Source organism: Urocitellus parryii, chromosome 11 (assembly GCF_045843805.1).
Source record: "Urocitellus parryii isolate mUroPar1 chromosome 11, mUroPar1.hap1, whole genome shotgun sequence".
Classification (NCBI taxonomy): domain Eukaryota; kingdom Metazoa; phylum Chordata; class Mammalia; order Rodentia; family Sciuridae; genus Urocitellus; species Urocitellus parryii.
Genome location: NC_135541.1, coordinates 102,802,319 through 102,827,129, shown reverse-complemented (window position 1 = coordinate 102,827,129; position 24,811 = coordinate 102,802,319). Strand labels below are relative to the sequence as shown.

Sequence of the window (24,811 nt, the reverse complement as noted above, 5' to 3'; positions counted from 1 at the left end):
GTTCTGAGACACCATACTGAGCACCGGTCTCACTGACTGTTTCTGAATGCCAGTCAGGTTACTTTCAAGATTTAGCCTTGGAGTGAACACTCCTCCATGAGTACCAAAGCACTGATACGTACCTGTGCAAGTTATTACAACATCAACTTGCCGGATGACTTCATTTAACTTCACCACCCTGAACCCATCCATGCTGGAAAAAAAGAAGAAACACTATGAGCAAATCAAGGAGGCAGTGGGAGGGAAGCTGGTCACAAAATCCCCCTCTGCAGGGATGGCAGGTGATAAGCTGTGCTAAACTACACACACTGGCCTCTTCAGAGCCACACCCAGGAACGGAAAGGCCAAGAGGCTCTAGGACAGCCCCAGGATTATAATGAAGGGAACAGAGAAATCCTAGTCTTCTCCTCCCCCTGGAAAATTTCTGCAAAAGACGATTAATATAATCAATCATGAACTCTTAAGAAATGTGATGTACCCAGATGAATCTAATGGATCACCATCACTCTGTTCTTACCAGGCCTGCAGAGCACAGATGGGGTCAATTTCTGTGATGTAGACGATGGCACCAAGGGCCTTGAGGGCAGCACAGCAGCCCTTTCCAACCTGCAGAACACAAGAAGAGCCAGGTTGCCAGGTACATTAAGGCAGAGACAACGGGGCAGGCAGGGTCTTTGGGAGATAGAAATTAACCTTCCTGAAATCACCAATCATCTAGTGAGCACTTGTAGGGAGGCTCCAACCTCAAGCAGAGCAGAAACAGACAAGATCATATTGTGAACTTCAGTTAAAGACATAATTAGCAGACATGTCACAGCAAGGGTGAGGGGCTTAGGATAACTGTTACTATTAGGGAAACAAGACCAAGCAAGAGCAACTGCAACTTCTAATTTTTTTTTTTCTTTTTCTTTTTGTGGTGTTGGAGATTGAACTCAGGGCTTCCTGCATGCTGGGGAGCACTCTACCACCGAGCAACATACCTAGCCCTGAAACCTCTTATTTTTGTATTCCAGAAAAACCTGATATGGGCTGGGTGGAGATGCTGCTCAGCAGTAAAACATTTGCCTAGCACGCAGAGGCCTACCACTGTGATAAACAAAAACAAAACAAAAATACAAACAAAAAATTCTGATAACTCTTGCTTGCAATGTGTCATTTCGAGGACAGCCTAGCAGCTCAGGAACTTCTATGTGTCACTGCTGAAGACAATAAAATCTCCTGCAACCTATTCTAGTATACAGATTGTCAATTATATGCCACTTCAGATTTCACCTTTCATTGTACTGCAAGTCACCTGTGGGGCCATCTCATAAGAGGTTATTATTATTATGGGGGGATGATAATGAAATTTCATAAGACAAATTGGTGAAATCTGAAAACTCAACTCATTCTGTATGTCTATTCACGAATCTGAATACAGGACTTTTGTTAATGCTTTGATATACATCAAACACATCTGACCCCTGCATCAGTGACTCCGGACTGACAGCACAAGTCTCCTTTACCTGCTATTTCTAGTAAGTCTATGAAAAGACAGAGACACTGAGGCCCAGCTATTTACCTCACCATAGCCACACACCACCACTTGTTTCCCACCAAACATCACATCTGTGGTCCTCTTCAGGCTGTGGAAACAGACAAGGGCTCAACTCAGTCCCTCTGCACAAAGTTAAGTGTGGGGCAATGCCCAGGAGAATTTCAATTGGAAGTTGGCTGAGCTCATATGAAATGAGCCCCTCTAACAAACTCTTAAAGGCAAAGGAAGACCAGGGGACAAGACTGCAATAACACCAGACTAACATTACAACCCAATCCAGATCTATCCCCTTTAAGTGTGACATGTATATATTTCAACCTACCCATCCAAAATGGACTCTCGGCAGCAGTACAAGTTATCAAACTTCTGTTTAGTAACAGAATCGTTGACATTCATGGCAGGAACACAGAGCTTCCCAGCTTTGGAGAGCTGATATAGCCTAAAGGGAGAAGAGGCCACAAAAACAAACAAAAACCAAGTTAGCTGGTAAAACATAACAAATGGCAAAATCTGCCTAATTCTGTTCAAGTTCCATGGTACCCTCCCCAGTCTTATTTATTGCCCAAGAATATGAATAAACATAATTATTTCCTTGTCATTTCTCCCCACTTATTTAATTTTCTTCTCTCTCCACCCATTAGTTTTGGAAGGAAAATTAAATTAAAAGCTTTCCGTTGAATAAATTTACTTCTCTTCCATAAAGGGGACATTATATCCTTAAATCAACATTTTTCCATGCCTATTTTTGATAAATAAAGATTATAACGATTCTGATACGGTTTCCTGTGTGTGTATGTATATGAGAAAGAGAGCGAGAGAGAGAGAGAGCAAGGATGTACAATGTGCCCCCAACAGAGAAACACTTCTTTTAGGTATTTCCAACAAGTTGAGAATATTTGGCAGTTTTACTTTTTGCTGTGTATATAAGATGTAGTTTTACAGATTTTTATTTTCATATTTCATATATAAAATTGCAATACAATATTGATTACAGTTTTTCAAGATACATTCATCCCCTACTCCCTTTCCCCAAACATTATTTTGAGAATTACTCAATGGAGTAAATGGGAGAGAAAAACGTTTGAAATAGAACCTGGAAATCTTCCTTCTAGGGTCACCTTGATTTTTTGAAAGTGAAAATTCAGTTTTATCCCATTTAGTTAATTCAAGTCTGAAACACAGTCCTAAAGCCTAACAAGAGACCAGAAGAATTTGCTGAGGCAAGGACACAAGGGGCAGCTACTCCAGAATCTGTTACCTGTGAACACCAGTCACGCTCTCTTCCACAATGCCTCGGATCTTCTTAAACACGTTTGGATACTTCTTATAAACCCAGTGGGTTAAGTCTCCCCCATCATCCAGGATCTACAGAACAGCCAGAAGACTTCTATGGGCATTCAGGCTGCTAGAGCTAGGGGGAACTTTGAGCCCACTTTCTGCACTAGTAAGAGAGCCCTGTATATTTTGGAAGAGCATGTCTTAGAGCTCCATATAGTAGGCTTAGACAGTGGAAACAGAGTCAATTTATTGGTGTAAAATGGTTAAAAGGATCCTTAGCTTTGTTCTAGGCTACAGTGAAGAGTATTAGACTAATCACAGATTCATTTTTAGTCCAGAGTCTTGAAATACACAGCCCTTTGAACACAAAAGGAGAGCTGGGGCAGAAAGGTAAGAACCAGAATCCTACAAAGTGGGACAATGTCACTTCCTTCAATTTCGTTCTGCCACGTTTGAGCCATGTGTTTGAGCTAGTCTTGCCCTTCCCCCACCTTTCCATTCAGTACTCAGACACATTCTTCTTTTTTTTTTTTTTTTTTTGGTGCTGGGGATTGAACCCAGGGCCTCGTGCTTCTCAAACCCATTGTGAATAGGTATCAAGCTAAACACTTTAGTGACAAAGTCAGTGTATAAGACCAAACATCCAAAACATGTTTAGGGAACCATGCTTTTGAGGGAGAAAAAGGAAATAAATCTATAGTCAGAAGTGTGGGATAAACATGCATTATTACCATGTTGGCCTGCCACCCATCCATGTTCACACAGCGGTCAATACACCACCAGAAGTCATCTTCTGACTCGCCCTTCCAAGCAAACACTGCAACTCCTACAGAGGCAGACATAAATCAGCTAATTCTTCTTTTGGAGAGTGACCTATACTAGCATCAATTTCTGAGATTTATACGAAGAGAAAAAGGCAAGAGAACCTATTCTGGAGAGGGAAATAGAGTAAAAGGTCAAAGTCAAAATAGTAATTTTAGTTCAGAAATTAAAAAAATTAAGAGATTTAAAAATATATTTAGAATCATAGAATGTTATTCTCTTTAAACTTAGAACTCTAAGACAACAAAATGAAGTGGAAATTAATACAAAGTTGTTCCTTAGAACATTATTTATATTAGTAAACATTCTGAAAAAACCTAAATGCTCACTATTAAGAAAGTAATGAGGTAAAAATCACATGAACATATGAAAGAGTATTATACATGATGTTAAGTTTAGTGATATCAAAACTACTTTTGAAAATGCTGTATTTAGATTATAAAACTGCATACGTACTAACATTTATTTCATAAACATAAAGAAAAAGAAAAGAAAGATTAGTCAAACATCTGTAAAAAAGGATTATGAATTTTTTTGAACTTCCTAAATTTCTCCAATAAACACTTAACTGACAAGAATAAACAAGAAAAACGAAAGTGTTATAAAGTTACATTCTGAAGACCCTAGGAACAAAAGAGATCCTCAAAGAAACTTCATGATTTTCTTTTGAATATTTTAACAATAAAAATTATTCAATGTTTATTTTTAAGCTCACCAGTAGTTCACATATTTTCATAGCAAAATCTTTTGTGGGGAACGGTAGGTAACTTGGGATTGAAACAGTCTTAATTTTTGAGATGGTGTCTCACTAAGTTGTGAGGTTGGCCTCAAACCTGGAACCCTTCTGCCTCAGTTTCTTGAGATGCTGGGATTACAGGACTAGATCATTGTGCCTGGCTTCAGTGCAATACTGAATACCAAGTAATCTAATGAACTATGAATATGAAAAGTACTACTTACTCGTATTGCTTAAAATTGATGAGACTTCTGATGAAAAGAGATTGGCTGAGCTCATACAGTTTAATAATCTTCCTCATTCATTTAGCATTAGAATTGGGCATTTCCTCAATATCCTTAGATTCTTGCTATCATTTTTAAAAAATATTTATTTTTTAGTTATAGGTGGATACAATATCTTTTTATTTTATTTTTTTAATGTGGTGCTGAGGATGGAACCCAGTGTCTCGTATATGCTAGGCGAGTGCTCTACCTCTGAGACATAACCCCAGCCCCTTTATGTCATTTTTAATGACTATATAATATTCCATCATGCATATCAACCTTGACTTTATTATCCATTTTCTTGCTGCTGATGTTTTTATTATTGCCCAAATTTTAGAGTCCTTAGACATATGACAGTGTAATGACAATTTTGATATAAAAAGTTGTGTTTAGATAATTAATTTGAAGCAAAGCTGGTGAAAAAGCTGAACTTACCAGCCTCAGCCAGTGCTGCAGCAACTTCATTCTGAGTTGAGTAGATGTTGCAAGCAGACCAGCGGCACTGAGCCCCCAGAGCACAAAGAGTCTCAATCAACACCTGTATGGATGTACAGGAAGATAGGGTGAAGAAGAAGGGCTACCCAGACAGAGAGAGCAAACCAGTAAGAACACAATACCATAACTCTGTAGCAACAGAAGTGTTACACTGGAGAATTAGCAAAGGGTGTAGTCTATCTAGGGGTGGCAGGGCACACGAGATTTAACTATATTCAAAAGACATGTTCCTAAGTTGTTGTTTTTTTTTGGGGGGGGGTATTGGGGATTGAATCTAGGGATGCTTTACCACGAACTACAACCCCAGCCCTTTTTATTTTTTATTTTGAGACATAGCCTCATGAAGTTGTTAAGGCTAATTAGTCTTAAACTTGCAATCCCTGTCTTAGCCTCCAGGTTTCCTGGGATTACAGGCGCATGGTCCTGAACCCAACCTAAAAGCCTTAATAGCATTTTAAAACAATCCTATTTTAGATCTTCCTAAGTTAGGTTTATTTTTAGCATTAAAAATGGGTTTACTTATTCAAAAAGAAGGTAACAAATCCTATTATAGTTTCACAGGGAGGTCCCATCTAATAGCATTTGGAGGTTGGTTAGTTGGGGGAGGAAAAAATCTGTTTCTTTCTTCCCCTTATGAAAAGTCCCTCTATTTTCTTTTAACAAACTCACCGCGGTCTGGGCCGTGATGTGTGTACAGCCCACTATTTTAGCACCAGCCAAGGGCTTCTCCCCCTGAGCACGTTTCCTGAGTGAAATCAGAGCAGACATGTCTGTGAAAGAACAGAGGATTTGAGCTAGGGCTTCACTAGCAGTACCATCCGTTCCTGCTCAGCCACATCCATGGCTGTCTGGGTCTGCTGAGACATGGCGAGGTAAGGCAGGAAAGCTCTAGGAATATTTCTTGATGACTGACAGCTTTTCTGGCAAAATAACAGTGGAGAGTTGTCATGGCATATCTCTCTTCCTCTGCTGCTTCTGCTTTATATCCAAAGGGCTGAACAGAGAATTAAGTAAATTCCCCAAACTGACTAAAATGGAGAGTGAGTCTCATCAGTCATTTGGGAGAGAGAAATAGTTTGGCACATGGACAATCACCAGACCCAGAAGAATGACTTGACCTTTAGCAGAAGCCACTTGATATCCTACCCTATCCTGTTTGGGTTCAGTCAGTCTGTTTGGGTTCCTCCATTCTCAATATAGAACTTGTCTTCAATATGAAAACAACGGAAGAGTAAAGAGACCTTCCCAGGAGTGCGGCAAGGAAGAAGAACCAAGACTTGACTATTGTCAGTCACTTTTACTCTGCTCCAGCAGAGGGTGCTCAGGACCAAATGAGACCCTCGGTCACCATATCCTTAGCTTAGAACCCTCCCACACCAGCTGTTTCTGAGAAATCTGGGTCTCTGGGATTGGCAGCGACAGTAAAATCCCACATAACTAACCAGTATGTAGTGCTCCAGCTTGTGCTGACTCTGCATTGTAGATCTTGGAATATGGTGTCACAGGGGAGGAAAACAGAAACTACTCTGTTTGTAATAACCACATGCTGAGTTTAGGAAGAAGGGAAAACAAGATCAAGAATTCTGAGGCTCAAGCTCCTTAGATAGAGAAGTGTTTACCCAAAAGTCCAGGAAACTGTCTTTTCCCAAGACATTTTAGGGTAGCTTTTAAGCCTTAAGTTGTCTGTGGATTCCGATGACCAGGAAGAGGGTTGCTTCTGACCTCTACCCACTCCCTTCCTTTACCTTGCTCTGCAATCTCAATCTCCCGGCGTCCAAATTCTGCCTGCTTGATGTTCTTCACACAGAAATTGCTGCTGCCCTTGGAGTTGGTTTGCTGTTTCTCCCGGGGGGAAACCTCATCATCAGAGCTATCTGTGTAAGACGCAGCTAGAGCCAGTAAAGAAAGAAACAAGGCGAGAAAAACTTCAATGGCCCCAACTCTATAGAGTGTGGCCCCAAGGGACTTTAATTTAAGTGAAGCAAATGCTGTTAATTGGAGCTCCTTTTTGTCAACTCTCAATTCTACTCTTCCAAGGTCTAATAGCTGGTGTGAATGAAATGGCTGTGGACCTCACAGTGTTGCAGTTCCTGTATCCACCATAAGGAGACTCTGTCATTAGTCTGTCATTAGGGCCTGTAATTAGGAGCCACAGATCCTAATCCTGTACCACCTGCAGTGATCCCAGGTAATAACAAAGGTACTTGGTCCCAATCCAGATTGAAATGAGACCTGGCAAAAAATGGAAGAATAACTTAAGGGAGATGAGGAATGTTATTTCTACATGTCACTGGTTTTCACACTTAAAGCATCTATCAGAATCACATAGTCTGTTAAAACACAGATTGCTAAGGCCCCATGGCCAAAGTTTCCTAGTTTGTAGGTCTCATGAGGCACCCAAGAACTGGCATTTCCAATGAATTCCTAGATGCTGCTGATGCTACTGGTCATTCTGAAAACCACCAATAAGGAAAAAAAACAGTAAGAGAGGCTTAAAACGGATTTTACTCTAGACTATACTCAAGGAATACAGAGAGGAAAAAAAGTGACACAGAAGGCGAACAGATCTGGTTCTATTGCCAGCCTTAGGAAAGTCTGTTAAGATGATCAACTTTAAATAGTAACTTCATATAAAAGCTATTTATAAATTTATTTATAATTGTTTGTTTTTCTTTTCTTAAAAACATTCCTTATACCTTAAGCCTAGCTCTTAATGTTAGTAACACAATGCAAACAATATTTTGGCAAAGGACAATGAATGGCTTTTGGTACTAATCTCTTTGTTGACATTAACAGCAACTGGTGACCTTGGACAAGCCTCTTAATCTTTTAACAATGATTCTTCAGCTGAACAATGAAGAGGTTATATTAGATGTCACTAATGTTTCTTTTAGAACTCAATTTGTAAGATCTGATCTTCTCTTCCATTCTCTTCTCAACACCCTGTCTAGAGTTGGCAAGGGCATGATTCAGTAGAAACAGACTTAGATGGCTAAGATTAGAGGAGAGAACTGAAAAGAAACAGCTGTAATCACTGTATAGTAGTCTGTATTTTTCCCACTCCAGAGGTTATCAGGGAAGTATACTTCAACATAAGGCAATCTAGTTAATGAAAAGAGCAGAAATACTAATTGTCATCATTACAATTTAAACAGTCTTGGATAAGAAAGAAAGAGATAAGTGACAGTGTGTATTTTATACAAAGAAGTTATTCTTCCAAATAGTTCTTTTCAAGGCCAATTCTGTCAGCCAAAATAACATTGATTCCCTCTCTTTGCAATGTGGGTGGACAAATGTGGGAATCAAAATTGGCCCAGTACTACCAACCAGGCACTGGCCACAGACCACACACAGAGACAGCCAGGGGAAGAAAATCTCAAGATGACAAAAGCTTCCCTAGCTACAAGCTTGGCTGGGCACATTCCCATTGCCTAATTACTAATTAACAGTTGACAGGAAGTCTTGGTATAAAGTATGTTTTCAGATTCTAGTTAAGTGAAGAGCACTGGGTAGAGAACAGGGAAGAGATCAGAGTGAACATGAAGTTCACACCTACCTGAACTGTAGCTGTCAGTGGAGGACTGTGAGATGGAGCGAGACAAAGATCTTCGGCCAGTCTTTGTAGGGAATTTGGTGAATTCCTGCATGTCATCAGCAAACTGGATTTGCTGAAAGAGAAAGCAAAAATGTTGAGGAAATTCTACATATCTCTGTACCTCAGAATTCTAAGGCCATATATTATCTTCCCTAAAAGTCAATGTTACCACATGGTTCCTAATAAACTCTCCCAGTCTTCCAAGTATCCTTCAAATAGTCATCTAATTCTGAGCAGCTGAGGCTGCTCTCTGATTTCTCCCAAAATGCTAATTACTGCTCCTCCCCAAATGTTTCAACAAAATTTGGGGTTAGGGGAAAAGCTTATGGGCCAACTTTCTTTAGCATTTGCCCAATTTTATCCATCTCTCTCCATTTTATTTTCTTTCCTCTTATAACCTTGACACATTAACTTTTTACCCTCCCTCACAACTCTATCAGAAGACAGATCTCATAGTACTTCTGTTTCTTTTTTTCACCAGAATATTCTCTTGTAGCATATTATTAATGTGAAGTTGGCTGTGGTCTTGCTTTTTGAAGAATTATGAAAAGATGCCTAGAAACGGTGATTGGCATTAGATTGCCAATACTCAGAACCCAATCATGTGTCTATATATCATAAAGTTAATGTAGTATCCCCAGAACCTTCTATAAACTGTAAAAATTTAAAATATCAGAATATACCAATGAAAGAGAGATTAATTTAAGGAGAGAATAATGACTTGGCAAACTATTAAAAGTTTCCTTAAATAAATCAGAATTAGATGACTATTTGAAGGATATTTGGAAGACTGGCTTTAATAAATAGCTTGCAGTTAACTATAATTTATACACAAATTAATGGATGTTTCTAAAATATTTGAAAATACTAACTTATATCATGTGATTTAAACATTCCCCATGAATTCCTGTTTAAACTTTGAGGAACCCTTTCTTCAAAATCTAAAAAAGAAAAAAAAAAAGAAAAAGAAAAAGAAAACTCCCAAACTTCACTTTTCTGAAATAACAGAATGGTTTGAGAAACTGAATTCTCCTAACAATGTAACTCTTTTAAAAAAAGTTCCCATGGAGAATCCACTAAGCCAAGTCTTTAGCAAACATTCCTGTACATGTACACCCACCATTTCCAATTAAAATCTTCGCTGCACAATGCAAGCAACATGGTTACAGCCACTTTTGAGACAGGAACAGTAAACTAACTATTCTTCAGTTACAGTTGTATGACCTTGCCCTCCTGCAGCTGGAGGAGCATCAACCTCTAGTGTAAGACTCAAGCTTAAATGTGCAGCCTAGGTGCAGGCAGCCATTATGAACAAATTGAAAAGTGAATTGTTGAGACTCCACAGGTCATAACATAGAAATCAGAGGAATACAGGCTCATGCTTTCAACTTTCTATCATCAATGATTCACATGAACAATGAAAGGAGAGAATGCAGTTGGACAACAGGCCAGCAAGAAAAACCTCAGTGTATTTTTAATTAAAGCTTATCTTGCTCAATATCTAACTGGGCAAGCTTTCCCCTTAGGCAACCATGTGAAACACCAAGGGGGCAAAGTCTGCAGCCTGTTTTATTAAGTCTAAAGACAGATTCTATGACACGGAGCAGGGTAAAGCTACATATTGTGGTATTCAGCTCAGGGTCTTATACATGTAAGAAACCATTCAGAAAATTTCTGTATAATGAGTAAACATTTCAAAATCCTTTCTTATATAAGGCCAATTGAGTCTCAAAGATAAATGATAACCACAGAGACTCAAGATGAACCACATACTTTACCAGAACATGATTAACAAGTATCTTTGTCTATCCAAAGCAGAATTTTTAGTTTAGGTGCTAAAACTTTAATTTTAAATACCTTAAATGTCAAAAGCACAATAGTTTTTCAAAGAAAAAGAAAAAACCCCAACCGACCAATCAAACAAGAAAAACCTCATCTAGAGGGCCACAGGTTAGCATTTGCCCTTCTAGACAGGATTGTCTACTGCACATTCATATGACTTCTGCAGTTGGCAAAGCTAGTTTGACTGAAGAGATTAATCCAACACTAAGGTAATGACTTTCAATCCAGTATGAAGTTATTTTGGTAGTGGAAAAAATACACAGTGGAGAGACCACCAGTGCCTCTTAACAGCCTACAGAGGCAGCCCTTCCTCCACCAGTCTCCCTGCTGTTGGCATGGGCAGTCGTTTGGAAGCTCTCTCCTCTCCGGCTGTTATGATTCCCTCTCTTGTTCATTTTTTTTTACAAAAGGTTCTGGGCATGTTCCCAGACACTACCTATGTGGGGGGTAAGGGTAGGGGAGGGAAGTGCAATAACATTTGCAGATTTTTAGATTAAAAAAAAATAAAAGAAGTGTATGTGGCAAGTTAGAAATGTCTCTTCAGCAACTTAAGAATTGAATCGATACTCCTAATCTCCCCTTGCATTAATAAGCTCATCAGCAGCCTAAAGCTTAGCAAAATCCTCCCCTCTAAAATATTAGACTGTTGGGCTGGGGATGTGGCTCAAGCGGTAGCGCGCTCGCCTGGCATGCGTGCGGCCCGGGTTCGATCCTCAGCACCACATACAAAACAAAGATGTTGTGTCTGCCAATAACTAAAAAATAAATATTAAAGTTCTCTCTCTCTCCCCCTCTCTCACCTTCTCTCACTCTCTTTAAAAAAAAAAATAAAATAAAAATAAAATATTAGACTGTGGCAAGCAGTGATGCTCCTGCCACCCCACCTCTCAAGTAATGATATGGTCCATATCTGAAGAGGGCAGAACATGAACCCAGGCTCTGATGTAGATGGGTGGCTGTCTATTCCTGCAGCTCTTACGTCCCAGCAACACACAGGTTCATGATAACCTTGTCTCTCTCTCAGCCCAACTACACACTGCACACAGCCCATATCCCAGCTGATGCTGCTGAGTGTCTGCTCTGCCAGTTTCCTCCAGGCCTCCTAGCTGCACCAGTTGCCTTCCCAGCTAGCAGCTCTGTTTTCCCCTAAGAGAAGAGCGTTCTAGAGTGTTCTTCACCTTTACATTGTAAATGAAGACCCTGCTGCCCAAAGCAACTTTTGGATGTCAGTTTCCTCTCCACTGAAATGAGACCTCAAATAGACCACTGATTGAGTTGGACTCAATTTGACTGCATTTAAGTCAAATATGGTTTCGGAAAAGAAAACCAAACGATGCCTGCAAAGTTGTGCTGTTTATATTACTTCCTATCACCATGATTTCTTCCACACATTGTCTTAAAGTTGTGCTTTAGAGTTTCTTCAAATCTATATCTGTAAGAAATACTAGACCTAAATATAACAGCACGGGGAAGAAGAGGAAAAGTAGATAAAGTGTCAAAAAGTACCTTGAAGTAAAAATGTCTGTTAAATATTATTGTGTGTGTAGTTGCTCACCATCCAGCTTACAACTGAACAAGCACACTAGCGTTCCACTCTAGAACTAGTAACACATCTGAGAAAGGCTAGAAGGTCAGATTGACTCATTCTTCAAATAGCACATCCAAATACAGAAGTCTACTTGCTGTGTCTTAAAAACCCAATTAAATATCAGGCCAGTTTAATGTGCTATTTTAAAGTACCTCTTCAAATAGCTTAGCAGGTATGGTGGTTGACTTTCTTCTATGTCATACTGAGAATGTTAAAGAAAAGCTCTACTGAAGAAATAATTTGGGGTACTTTAAATCCACCATCTAGTGGTAAGCCTGCTGACAGGTGAGCCTAAAGAATTGTTATATAGAACTTACCAAATCAAAGGAATCACAGGAAATCTAAAAAAGTTATAAACCTCAAGAGAAAAACAACTGTTGTATATTACTTGCTTAGTTGACATTAATTAATATTTGTTTTCCCATCAGAAATTCTGAGTGTATTTTCACAAACACATATCCTAAATACTCAAATGTTAACAGCTCAGCCTCCCTCCTTCCCAGGTCCTATCCAATTTTGCCTTCTCTCTCTTGATTCAGACAATTAAAAACTACCACATGTGGTTAACCATGTGGACTCTATGGCTAAGGAATGCTGATCACGGTAATACCCATGGTACATTATATTTTAGTCATCACATTTGTTGACTAAAGTACACTAAGTACACAATGCACTTTAGGAAAGATTTATTCAAGGAAATAAGGTCCCTTAAAAATCTGTAGATGTGTTTTGACTCAAAGTGTAATGATAATGCAAATGGCTTTGCCATGGAATTTCACTGCTCCTTTAGGAACATGCTGGATACTGTAGTCGTCACTGTCTTATCTGGATAGTAACTTAAGCCTCCAAAAATTAGGTTAGGCCAGACATCTTATTAAACTTGTTATTTCACATGCTTATCAAAAGCTTTTAGCTTTCTCAAAAGGGTTTCCTCCTAAGGGTGAAGAACTAGACTCTAAGGTAAACATCAATTACTAGGAAACAAATCATTAAGAAAGCATACCTTAAACATGTATGGATCAGTCTTTCTTACTGCTGAGGATAATTTGAAGGACTAGTATTCCTCTTCTGGTACACTATCAGTTTTCTGGGACACTTCTAAATTCATATATTCTGTTCCATTGTCCCCTCTAGGATTCTATGCTCAGAGACTTTTTCCTGTTTAGAAATTATGGTCAGCATATTTCTTAGCTAACACTTTAGCATTGAGCAAAAAAGTGACTATCAGAAGCTAGAGATTTTAACAAGGTCAATTCCTAAGCAACATGCTACAACACCTTCCACCTTTTCAAGTTCCCTTTTCATACATCTTTCTGCTAATTTATTCTTTTATAGATTCTACTTTCACCTACTCCCTTTTAAGAGGAAAGGAAAGGGGTCTCCAGCCAGCCTAACCAAGCGCAATATCTTTTCATGATACTTACCACCAATCAGTCTGGTTCTCATTTCGATGAATCCCAAAGAAACAGCAATAAACACCAACCTTCTTGGTACAAGAAATATGTAAGTCTGAGTATCTTTCATGTCAGGTAAAGAAGTTCCCCAAAAGGGCATCCCCTTCCCAACACAGTGCTCCCACTATTAAAGAACTGAACTTAAAGAGAATCAATCTCAGGCCACAGAGTCAACCCACAACCACCTTCAGCAACTTTTTCCATTCCCTGGTGCGGAAATCAGTCTTCTGAGATTGAGCAGGTTTTGGCTGTTCCCTGCCCTCGTTCCCAGTCTCAAGTTTCTTGTTCTCAGTCTCCCCATATGGAGCCTGAGTTTCTAGGGGGGAGGGAGATGGGAGGCTGACTAATCACAGCATGTATCTCCCTCCCCCACTCCACCCTTGTGTGTCTGTCTCAATAGTAACTGGATATAACACACACACACACAGCTGGAATCCAATTCCACAGTCAGAAGAAATACTCTTTTCAAAATGGGATTCAACTTGATCTTCTGTCAATGCTGATGGGAGGAAGGGCTGAGGCAGTATCAGGCCCCACACTGCTGAGTCACTTAAAATTGAGAAAAAAGTTTGAAAAACTCTCTCAAAAAGCCAGGACTTTTATCTTTTCAGCAACTCTTCTCTTCATAGGAGACAAAACACTTCACTGGCTTTCTACCATCTCCTAAAGTGCTCCAGTCAGTACAAGTAGTACTACAACTACAGGCAAAATTAAGAGGTTTTAAAAAATAGCATCAAGAGACTAGGGAAGGGCTTCTTAAAATTTCCCAAACCACAATTTTACAACAGAACATAACATACACCCAGACTGGTTCAATACCTGTTTAGCCATCTACCTGCTCAGGAGCCTCAACTGTCCATACTTCTCTCACTCTCAATCCCAGTACCAATATTATTTAAAAATGTGCCAGTCATTTCCTCTTTTCTCACCACAATGTTTTTAAAAGGAAACCAGCAGAGGTGACAGAAGAAGTCCTGGTTCCTGGAACATACTCATTATTTTAGTGATACTGAAGTCTTCTTCCACCCCTACCCACTGCACCACTGCTGTAATAATACTTCTTTTTTGACTTTATTATGATTATTTTTCAACATAGAAAAAAATTAAAAAGTAATAGAATGGACACCTGTATACTCTCCACCTAGTCATTCATAGTTGCTACATTACACTCAATTATACATGAAGTGTACCCAATGCTCATATTGTCCTAAGTGGGGCCAGTGGGTACCTCTTACATAGTCTTCTATGTTCCATTTTACGTTTCTTTGTATATACACGTACATCATACTTTCATATGGTCCTAAAAAAAAAAAGGTAGCAAACACAAAAATCCACTAATAAATTCTTCAGAAAGCATCTTCAAAGAATAAGAATACTCTTCCTACAGAACTTTGATGGTATTATCACACTTGAGAAAATTAACAGTAATCCTATATTATCTAATGTCCAGACTATCTGAACTTCCTCCATTTTCTCAAGGTTATTTTTCACAGTTGAGGACCAACTGCCTCCCCAATCTTCCAACACAGGATGGAATAAAGGTTCATTAAATACAATAGGTTCCTTGAGCCTCCGCTAATCTAAAACATTCTGCTTTTCCAGCTCATGAATCCAGGCCAGCTCTCTCATAGAATCTCCCATTTCCTTAATTTTTCAGGTTGTTTCCTTCCTGTAAACTACAAATTCAGTTTGATTAGAGAGATTAAAATTTTGGCAATTTTAACGGTACGATATATAGATGATGTCATATATTTCCCCTTGTAGGAGGCACAGTGTCAGGTTGTTGCACCATTAGTGACACTAACATGAAACCTTGGCTAGAGCAAGACCATCAGATCTCTCCCTTGAAAGATACATTTTCTCTTCAGCAAGTAAAGGTTAATTTGTGGGGAGAAATAACATCATGGTGAATATCTTATTGTCTAGTGACTTCACCATCTGTTAATAATTCTTGCACGAACCAATTAATGACAGGGGCTTATAAAATAATAATTGTTCATTTCTTCCACACACATTAGCTGGCATTCTTTTATGAAGACAGCCTTTGCTTTTCCTTTTTTAGTAGTCATTCATAGTCAATGTTACACGCAATTATACATTAAGTGTACCAAATGCTCATACTGACCCCCAAGCTGGGCCAGTGGGTGCTTCCTACAAGCCAGATCTTTTGTCCTTCTGACATTCCATTTAAGCACTTCCCTCCTTTTTGACAAAAGAAGATGTACTGGGCTGTAGTTGTGGTTCAGTGGTAGAGGGCTTGCCCAGCTTGTGTGAGGCACTGGGTTCGATTCTCAGCACCACATATAAATAAATTAAAGGTTCATCAACATCTAAAAAAATATTTTTTTAAAAAAGAAGATATACCAAGTTGACTGTTCTTTCAGCCATTTCTCCAAGTTTTATTTCTTTCAGTGGGAAACTAATATCTGGATACAAGGTATGATATTTGCTATCAAAGGTCTCAAAGCTTTTAGGTTCATTCAGTAGAGAAATAAGTCTTTGTTTTATTCATTAGTTCATGCTGATTTTTTATATTGATATTTATATTTCAAACTTAAAATTACCTTAAAAACTTAATTTTCCTATTTGTATCTCTTTTATGTTGAAAATCTTGGTCCCTAGTAACACTAATATATTTACTTATTTGCTATATTCTATAATTAATACATAAAATAGATTTAAAAGGACAAAACTAATCTCATTACTAACAGTCTCCTCAGTGATCAAGATTTCACTGAAATTCTTTTTGTCTTTAGACTATATTTCAGAAAGAATATATAGTCAAAGTACTAGAATATTGTATAATCAATTTGATATAGTATGCTAGATTTGATACTTTAAACTTACTTATAAGTAACTTTAAGATTTCCTTTTTTTCTCTTTGATTTAATCTTATTTCTGACATATAAAAATATTTTCATGAATCAGAAGTTTTAAAGGTATACTCAGAGAAGTCTCATTTCTAGTCCTACTCCTGTAACTGTTCATGCCACATTTTCATTGGCCTCTTATTCTTTTTTTTTTTTTTTTTTTTTTGGTGGGGGTGGTACCAGGGATTGAGCTCAGGGGTACTTAGCCCAGCCCTATTTTGTATTTTATTTAGAGACAGGATCTCATTGAGTTGCTTAGCGCCTCAATTTTGCTGAGGCTGGCTTTGAACTTGCAATCCTCCTGCCTCAGCCTCCCAAGCTTCTGGGATTACAGGTATGGGCTACCCCGCAGCTTCTTTATTCTTCCATTGGCTTTTATAGAGGCAAATAAATATTTATTTTCCCTCTCTTTGGGAAAGACAAAGCCAGATTCCTAGGTTCACTTTGTAAGTTTGTAATAAGGAGTCATCGTTAGCCTTAATCTGTGCTTCTCTTTAAAGTCAATCTTGATTTTAAATGAAGCTCTCAAGAAGTTAAACTGGCAAACCTTACTGCAAGATATGCTGGGATGATCTTTTTTAAGACCATCAATTCCTTATTAATAGGCAAACCTGTACTCTTCAAACGAATGTCTATGGGAAGAAAATTTAACACTGAAAGCCAACAATCCATGTATGGCACTAGAATGAAGATGGGATATCTGGCATTTTGGAAGGTAGTCACATGAATTGAGCAAATGTCATCTGTAATTTCTTAGCTTGTTATGATGGAAGAAGATTAGCAATGTACAAGGATAATTCTGCTAGGTGTGGTGGCACACAGTTGTAATCTCAGTGACTTGGGAGATTGAAGCAAGAGGACTGCAAGTTTTTTTTTTTTTTTTTTTTTTCCGAGAGAGAGAGAGAGAGAGAGAGAGAGAGAGAGAGAGAGAGAGAAATTTTTTTAATATTTATTTTTTTAGTTTTCGGCAGACACAACATCTTTGTTTATATGTGGTACTGAGGATCAAACCCGGGCCGCACGCATGCCAGGCGAGCGTGCTACTGCTTGAGCCACATCCCCAGCCTCAGCAACTTAGTGAGGCCCTAAGCAAGGAGGAAAAAAAAAAAGACAAAAAAAACAAGAGGAAAAAAAAAAAGGGACAGACATATGGCTCAGTGGTTCAGTGCCCCTGGGTTCAGTCCCGGGCATCAAAGTAACAAACCAAATCTGAGAGTCTAATCTAAATGAGGTCTATTTTGTTTTAAATTCATATATTTGTTTAAGTGAGCAAACCCAGTTGTGAGTCAGCACAGTATTTGGGAAGGCTAAGCTATGTCTAACTAGAGGCAAAAGAAATGGAAGTCCTTGCCAAGTAGTACATGGATAGCAGAAAAACTATAAGTAGTTCCCAATATGTGGCAGCTGAGTCTATGAAAGTCAGTGTTCTGAAACCTAGGCTAACATCCAACAAAGGCAAATGAGATAGAAACCACTTAAGTTTTTAGTCACCATCCAGTTTTCCATAAAGTATAGTCTCAGGGAAGGGAAAAGTCATCAAATCTCAACAAAATACAAATCTAACTTTAAGGACCTAATGTTAAATAGCTGCTATTTAGTAACAGGTGTTGTTTCCAGAGTGGGTCAACAGGACCCTTCAGAATCCATCCTGTAGTTAGACTGCATATTTTCAAGTTCAAAGGACAAAGAGAAAGCCTTTTAAAGATCATATGCAGCTGATTTTTTCCTCCATGGTTCTTCAAAACAAAACAAAAAAAATTAAGTCTCTAGAAGGAAAGACCAGACACAACACATACACAATAAACTGTCAGTCACATCAAACTGATATTAAAAAATATTTTGAGTTGTAGATGGACACGATACTTTTTGTTTTTTAATGTGGTGCTGAGGATGGAACCCAGTGCCTCACACGTGGAAGGCAAGTGCTCTACCACTGGGCCACAACCTTAGCCCCACATCAAACCATTTTAAAAACACAATGGTATTTTTCATTCCAGAGAGGTGATATTTGCCATTCTTCTTGATTCTCTACCTACCCTGGGAAGTATATATTCAATTTTAGATAAAAGACTCAGTATAAAATCACTACTTGCAAGAAACAAGCTGACTGAAAAGAACTGCTGGCTGCAGCTTCTCTGGAGCTATTTAAAAACAAGAGTTCTCTACTGTTCCAAGATGAATACTATACAATTCTCCATCCTGTCTACCTCCAGACCCAAATACAAAGTCTGAGTTTTCCTGATCCATGAGTTTTTGAACAGCCATTTTCTAAGCAAAGTGGTCAGAAGCACAAAGCCAAAGATTTTTTGGCTCTACCTGGATGGCAAACCAGAAGTCAGAATTGTTTGTTTGTTTAAGAAAGGTTATGTGGCAAATTTTATCCATGACATTGCAAGACTATTACTGATCTAAATAGTTTTCAAATCATTTTTATTTAACTCTTGGTATATAAAAAATAAGCCTTACAACCTGAAAGCACTAGATCAGGATTTTTACTTAAAGCTGATTAGAAAAGAAGTTTAAAATCTAGACTTATAGGTATGGTAAACAAGATTCTGAATGCCTAGATTTCCCTTTTTTAGTTTAAGTTCTGTCTCGATCTTAGTGGCTTAAGGTTTAGGGAGAATTTGTATTTTCAGAACATTCTGGAATCTTAAGTGTTGTATCTATACTTCACAGATGAGAAAACTGTACAGGGCTGGGGATTAAGTGACTTGCTTACAGCAATTTTCTATCAACAGATTTAAAAAAGGGGGAAAAAAATCCACAAGACTAGTACTATTTTCCTTCTTTTGGCTGGGGAAATAGCTTTTCCCTGACTTTTCCAGGGGTCAGTTTACAGAACAGTCTACATTTCATTAAAGCGTTCTGCGCTTACAATATCAGAGAACATTTGTGAGCTTTAGAAAAGGAAAAGAATTCCCAAATCTTGATTAACTTTGTAAGAAGCCAAATGGTCTGGATAAAGAAGTATAATATTCTAAAGTTGCTAATGAATTGCTACTGAGAGGTACTGCTGCTTAGACTTGAAAAAGGGTGAAGGGAGAATGGCAGAGTCCAAACTTGATAGGAGCAAAAAGCTGCACACTAGCACTTACTTCCATGGTCTTCTGTGGATGAAGTGGGGAGGAAGAGTTTGCACCAGCAATCTACTGCCAACTGTGTTACTACCCAAAACAAATCTACTCAGAAGTTCCTTTTCGCATTATTCTATTTGTATTTATACAAGGAGTTTTTCAATTTGGCATGGCTAAAACTGACCAATATTTTTTAAAATAAAACAGATGCCTAGGAAACTCATTGGTTGTTTTCACAAGAATTTACCATTTATTAAATGTACAATAGATAATATATTTTAAATATGTTTTTAAAAGGGGTTTATTTAGTTTGTGGTGAATGGTGATGAGGAAACTTCTTTCACACACTAAAGTTAACACAATCAGAAAACATGTACTTAAGTTGAAAATATTTTACTAAGTTCTCTTTGCACCTATAGTATGCCATTCAAAGAGCATCCTCTTCAAGCTACCTTAGATCTTACATGACATCTCCAAAAGATCTAACAAAGCTGAATTTTCCCAATACAAAAACACTCATATTAAATATGGGTAGGGTCAAAATTTTAAAAAGATAAAATTTGTCACTGATGCATTCCCACCTTCTAGTACCACCTCTCTAACTGACCCATGACTTTAAAAAGTTCTTGTAAGGCTACTAATTTTATTAAAAAAATCTGGACTTAAGTAACAAGGGATATGTGACTACTGAATCTTGATTTCATAGTTACAGTAGATATTTATTTAAAGCATTCAATTAAATGATCTCACTTACATGTGGAATCTAAAAATGTCAAATTCATAGAAACAGAGAGAAGAGGGTGGTTACCAGAGAGTAGGGAAATGAGGTGATGTCGGTTCCTTTAACCAACATCTGCAATCCTGCAATTATGAGGTGAATAAGTTCAGGAGAGCTAATGTACAGCACAGTGACTACAGCTAATAAAAACATACTATATGCCTGAAATTTGCTAAGACAGTACATCTTAAGCATTCCCATCACGTATATACAAAAAGGAACTGTGAGGAAATGGACATATTAAATAGCTTAACAGTGGCAATCATTCCATAATTATATGTTAAAACATCATACTGAATACAATGAAATAAAACAATTTTAATTTGTCGATTATATATATATATTTTTTTTTGAGAGAGAGAGAGAAAGAGAGAGAATTTTTTAATATTTATTTTTCAGTTTTCGGTGGACACAACATCTTTTATTTTTATGTGGTGCTGAGGATCGAACCCAGCGCCCCGCGCACGCCAGGCGAGCGTGCTACTGCTTGAGCTACATCCCCAGCCCTGTCAATTATATTTTTAAAAAGCTGAAAAATGGCCAGACACGCCTGTAATCCCAGTGACTTGGGAGGCTGGGGCAGGAGCACGCAAGTTCGAGGCCAGGCTCAGCAATTCAGTGAGACCCTGTTTCAAAATAAAATGAAAATACTAGTGATGTACCTCAGTGGTAGAACACCCCTGAGCTCAATCCTAGTTTTTTTTTTTTTTTAAAAAATCAACTAATGAAAAAAAAAATCTCCATATTTGATTTTTAAGAAATAGACCTTTTCCAAAAACTGAGTAGCAGGTTTTAACCGTACAGCTTTACAAGCTTAACAGAACCGCAAAATGTTTCTACATAGTCCCATGAAGTGAGGTCTGAAATTAAGTCTGGTCATTTTAAATAGCTTCTTTAAAAACAGAAAATAAAGATAATTAGTATGTGATTATAGTTCCCTCAGCTTTAATGTATCACTTAGCATACATAAGATGTCCTTATATTAACAGCAGGATGGCAGGTTTCCTAACACAGGTTCTTCTACGTGCTGGTGAGCAGTTAGAACTGGAACCACCTGGAGCTAACTTCTCAGAGGAGAGCTAGGGGCTCTGCTTGCTACTGGAATCTGACAAGGTTAGCCTGGAACAGTCTAAATATAGTCCTTATTTGGCAATCTTTTGGTACAGGTATGGAAAACTTCCCTAAAACCTTAGGCAGAACAATGAATATTCCTGTTAAGACCACCCTACAGTAAAGAGTTGTGGACCTGTGGCTATTTTGAGATTAGCTTTCTGAGAGGAAAAGGCAGAACTGGCACTGGACTGTGGGCACTCACTGTGATCCAGCCTTCACACTGGCCCTGCTTTCTACATAATTCTCTCTCCCCAAGTTCCCTCTGAGCTTTCATTCATGTTTCTATAGTACACGTCACACCCTGTACTAACCCTGAGAGGTCTGGCCATTCTTTCCAGTCAAACACCAACTTTTCTAGGGAAAGAGACATATTAACATTGGGTCTTATTTGACAATAAAGCAATAGCAACAGACCCTTCAAGAGTAAAAAGAAGTGTTTTTTTTTTTCTTTCTTTTTTTTTTTTTTGTTTGAGTCTCAAATCTGCTCTTTGGCGGGCTATCTGGCTCACTAACTTAGTCAAAGCTATCTTTCTGCAGTATGGAGATTCCTCAGAAAACTTGGAATAGAACCACCATTTGATGCAGCTATCCCACCCCTCAGGTTTATACCCTAAGGTATAAAATCAGTACACTACAATGATGCAGCCACATCAATGTTTACAGCAGCTCAATTCACAATACCTAAACTATGGAACCAGCCTAAGTGCCCTTCAGCAGATCAGCAGATGAATGGATAAAGAAAATGTGTGTGTATGTGTGTGTGTGTAGAGAGAATATATAATGGAATATTACCCACCCACAAAGAAGGAAATGAATAAAAGTACTTTAGATTAGACAAAAGAGAATGAAGGGAAGGGAAGGGGAATGAGAATAGGAAAGATAGTAGAATGAAATCAGACATTATTTTCCCATATGCATATATAAATACATGACCAATGTAATTCCATATCATATACAACCAGAAGAAACAGTTATACTCTATTTATGTATAGTATGTCAAAATACATTCTACTGTCATGTACAAGTAAAAAAGCAGCAGTTTTAACAGTCTAAGTCATCCCGCATGGGTTGAAGCTGCATTCCCAGATTTCATAATTTTGGTCAGTTTTTCTAGATCATGTAAGAGTGGTTCTAAATCTGAAATCTTTTAAGTTTATCTGGAGAAGCTGTTTCAAAATGTCAACCCATTCTCCATATGCACCGTTACTCTCAGCCTCTTTGCCATTCTGATTAAGTAAGCCTAGTTTAGGTAATTACTATTTTGAAAAAAAAAAAAAAAACTCCTTAGGTGACGGATACTTTCCATTCCTCCCCACCCCATAAGAAGTGATTTAAGAAACATTCTAAGCAGGACCTGAAGAAATAAACACAAGCCCATTGAGTTTACCAGGCTCTTGATAAACTGACTCAAGGAACACGGAGAACAAATGGGTTAGACATGCCTTGTTCAGAATCAAACAAATAAGGCAAAGGAAGTAGGGAATCTATCTTTAAACCAATTCCATCTTGTCAGACCATCTGTCTGATGGGTCCACAAGGGGTCAGGAAAATATGACAAAGAGCCAGTCTGAGGAAAACAGAGACTGCATTTTTACCAAATTTTAGTTCAAATTCAGTAAAAACTGGCAATATGCTCTCATTCCAAACATGCCCAGCACTCAGCTAATCCCCTCCCTAAGGAGTCAGAAAAGAATGTGCATTATTATGAGCCCCATGCTCCCCCAACAGAAGTTCTAGCTCTTGAATGTAAGGGCTAAAATTAATCCCATCAAATATCCACACCCAGGGGCTGAGGTTGTGGCCCAATGATAGAAGTGCACTTGCCTAGCACGTGTGAGGCACTGGGTTTAATTCTCAGCACCACATATAAATAAATATAAAAAAGTTCATTAACAACTAAAAAAATATTTTAAGAAGTAAATAAATCAAGGTTCCCAATTACAAGCTAGTAGAGAAATAAAGTGCTTCTTAACACAGGTTCCTTCTATGCTTTATGATTTTTAAATATTCTTTACCCCACCTCCAAAAAGAACCAAGCCTTTGCCAATCTTGATTCATTCTCAACTGGCAAAAAAGAACAGAAACCACTTCCAGAGTAAAGTTCCCAATGGGAAATCCTGGGGAAGGGGTGCAGCAATTTCAGTCCCTACAGGATGCATTTTTCTTGGACTTACAATACAGCTTATTACAGTGAGAACACCATGTCCCCAACCAACTTGGTCTCTTTTCTGTTACAAACCTGAAGTAAACAGATTCTAAAGCAGCTACAAGTCTGTTACCAAGGCCACTGTATTGATCAGTATAATTAACATTCACAATTCATTTTAGTCCAGCATGACAAGCCAGCTGGGCTACTCTCCCCATAAGTGAGCACTGGAAATCTTGTCTTGCTTGCTAAGAAGTCTGGTGCTGAGAAGTGAGGCACTAAAAACTAAAGGATTAAATCAGAAGTTGGAACCACCTGGCCATCAACAGGAAACTGAATTAGTTGCCTTAACAACTGTATACATTTTCCTTCTCTACAAAGAACATATTTCATCCCAAACAGCCAAATTCTGAAGGTCTCCCTTTCCTCAAATCCCGCTGGTCATGTACTTTAAGGAAACACAAAATTTAGTGTCAACTAGAGACAGAACTTTTGGTTAGGACAGCTTTGGCCCAATTCCTAAATGGTATTTAAAAGACAAGAGCACATATGGCATTTAAGTGCCAAGTTTAGCCTCTGGATCACAAGGGGCCGTCAGGGTTGTAGGATAAGTTGACACAGAAATTTGCTTAGTACTGCCAGGCAGAGCAATTCATCGATTCCTTTCAGGTCCCAACATTTATTCCAAAATCAAAGTGTTCATCATTGGCCCCCAAGGCTCAAACCCCTAGGTAAATATCTCCTGTTCCTTAAATCCAGAGCATGTGTAAACCAGAATACCAATTTCACCTTTTGTCAAAGTGTCCCTAATGCAAAGAATTTAAAATTTCTTTCCACGGTGAGGAATTTAAATCACCTTCCTCATTATGTGTAAAGAGACCTGAGCTCACTGCCTTGTGTTCTGTGCTACTGTGCTAACAGGCTGAAGGCCATGTGTCTAGTGCCCTTTCCTCCCTCACCTCTGTTTCTGGCATTATCAAGGACTAAACTGTTGGAAATTCTCAATAAATTCTCACTTGTAATTCTTGGTATTCCCTTATCCACCCATTAGGAAGGGGACTGAAGTTAGAAAAACAGCCTCAGTCCAATAAAAGGACAAGTGAGTCCAAGTCACTAAAAGACTTCAAGTTCATTCATTTTCTCTCAGGGATGATCCTCTCATAGTATTTTATTCAATAAACTTTAATGACAACATTATAGGCAGACACAACATA

At 38.3% G+C, this 24,811-nt stretch overlaps 1 protein-coding gene across 2 annotated transcripts in view; it reads right to left on the bottom strand.

Annotated features, from left to right (window-relative positions):
- Ahcyl1 (adenosylhomocysteinase like 1) overlaps positions 1–24,811 on the bottom strand; it is a 38,518-nt gene that overhangs the window by 5,558 nt on the left and 8,149 nt on the right. For both annotated transcript variants that reach the window (XM_026402778.2, XM_077791191.1), the window contains exons 2-11: positions 8,691–8,802; positions 6,880–7,023; positions 5,804–5,904; positions 5,075–5,177; positions 3,547–3,641; positions 2,796–2,902; positions 1,860–1,976; positions 1,562–1,625; positions 518–606; positions 123–193 (exon numbers count right to left, since the gene is read on the bottom strand). In XM_026402778.2, coding sequence (XP_026258563.1) covers positions 123–193; positions 518–606; positions 1,562–1,625; positions 1,860–1,976; positions 2,796–2,902; positions 3,547–3,641; positions 5,075–5,177; positions 5,804–5,904; positions 6,880–7,023; positions 8,691–8,802 — 1,003 coding nt within the window. The remainder of the gene's footprint in view (positions 1–122; positions 194–517; positions 607–1,561; positions 1,626–1,859; positions 1,977–2,795; positions 2,903–3,546; positions 3,642–5,074; positions 5,178–5,803; positions 5,905–6,879; positions 7,024–8,690; positions 8,803–24,811) is intronic.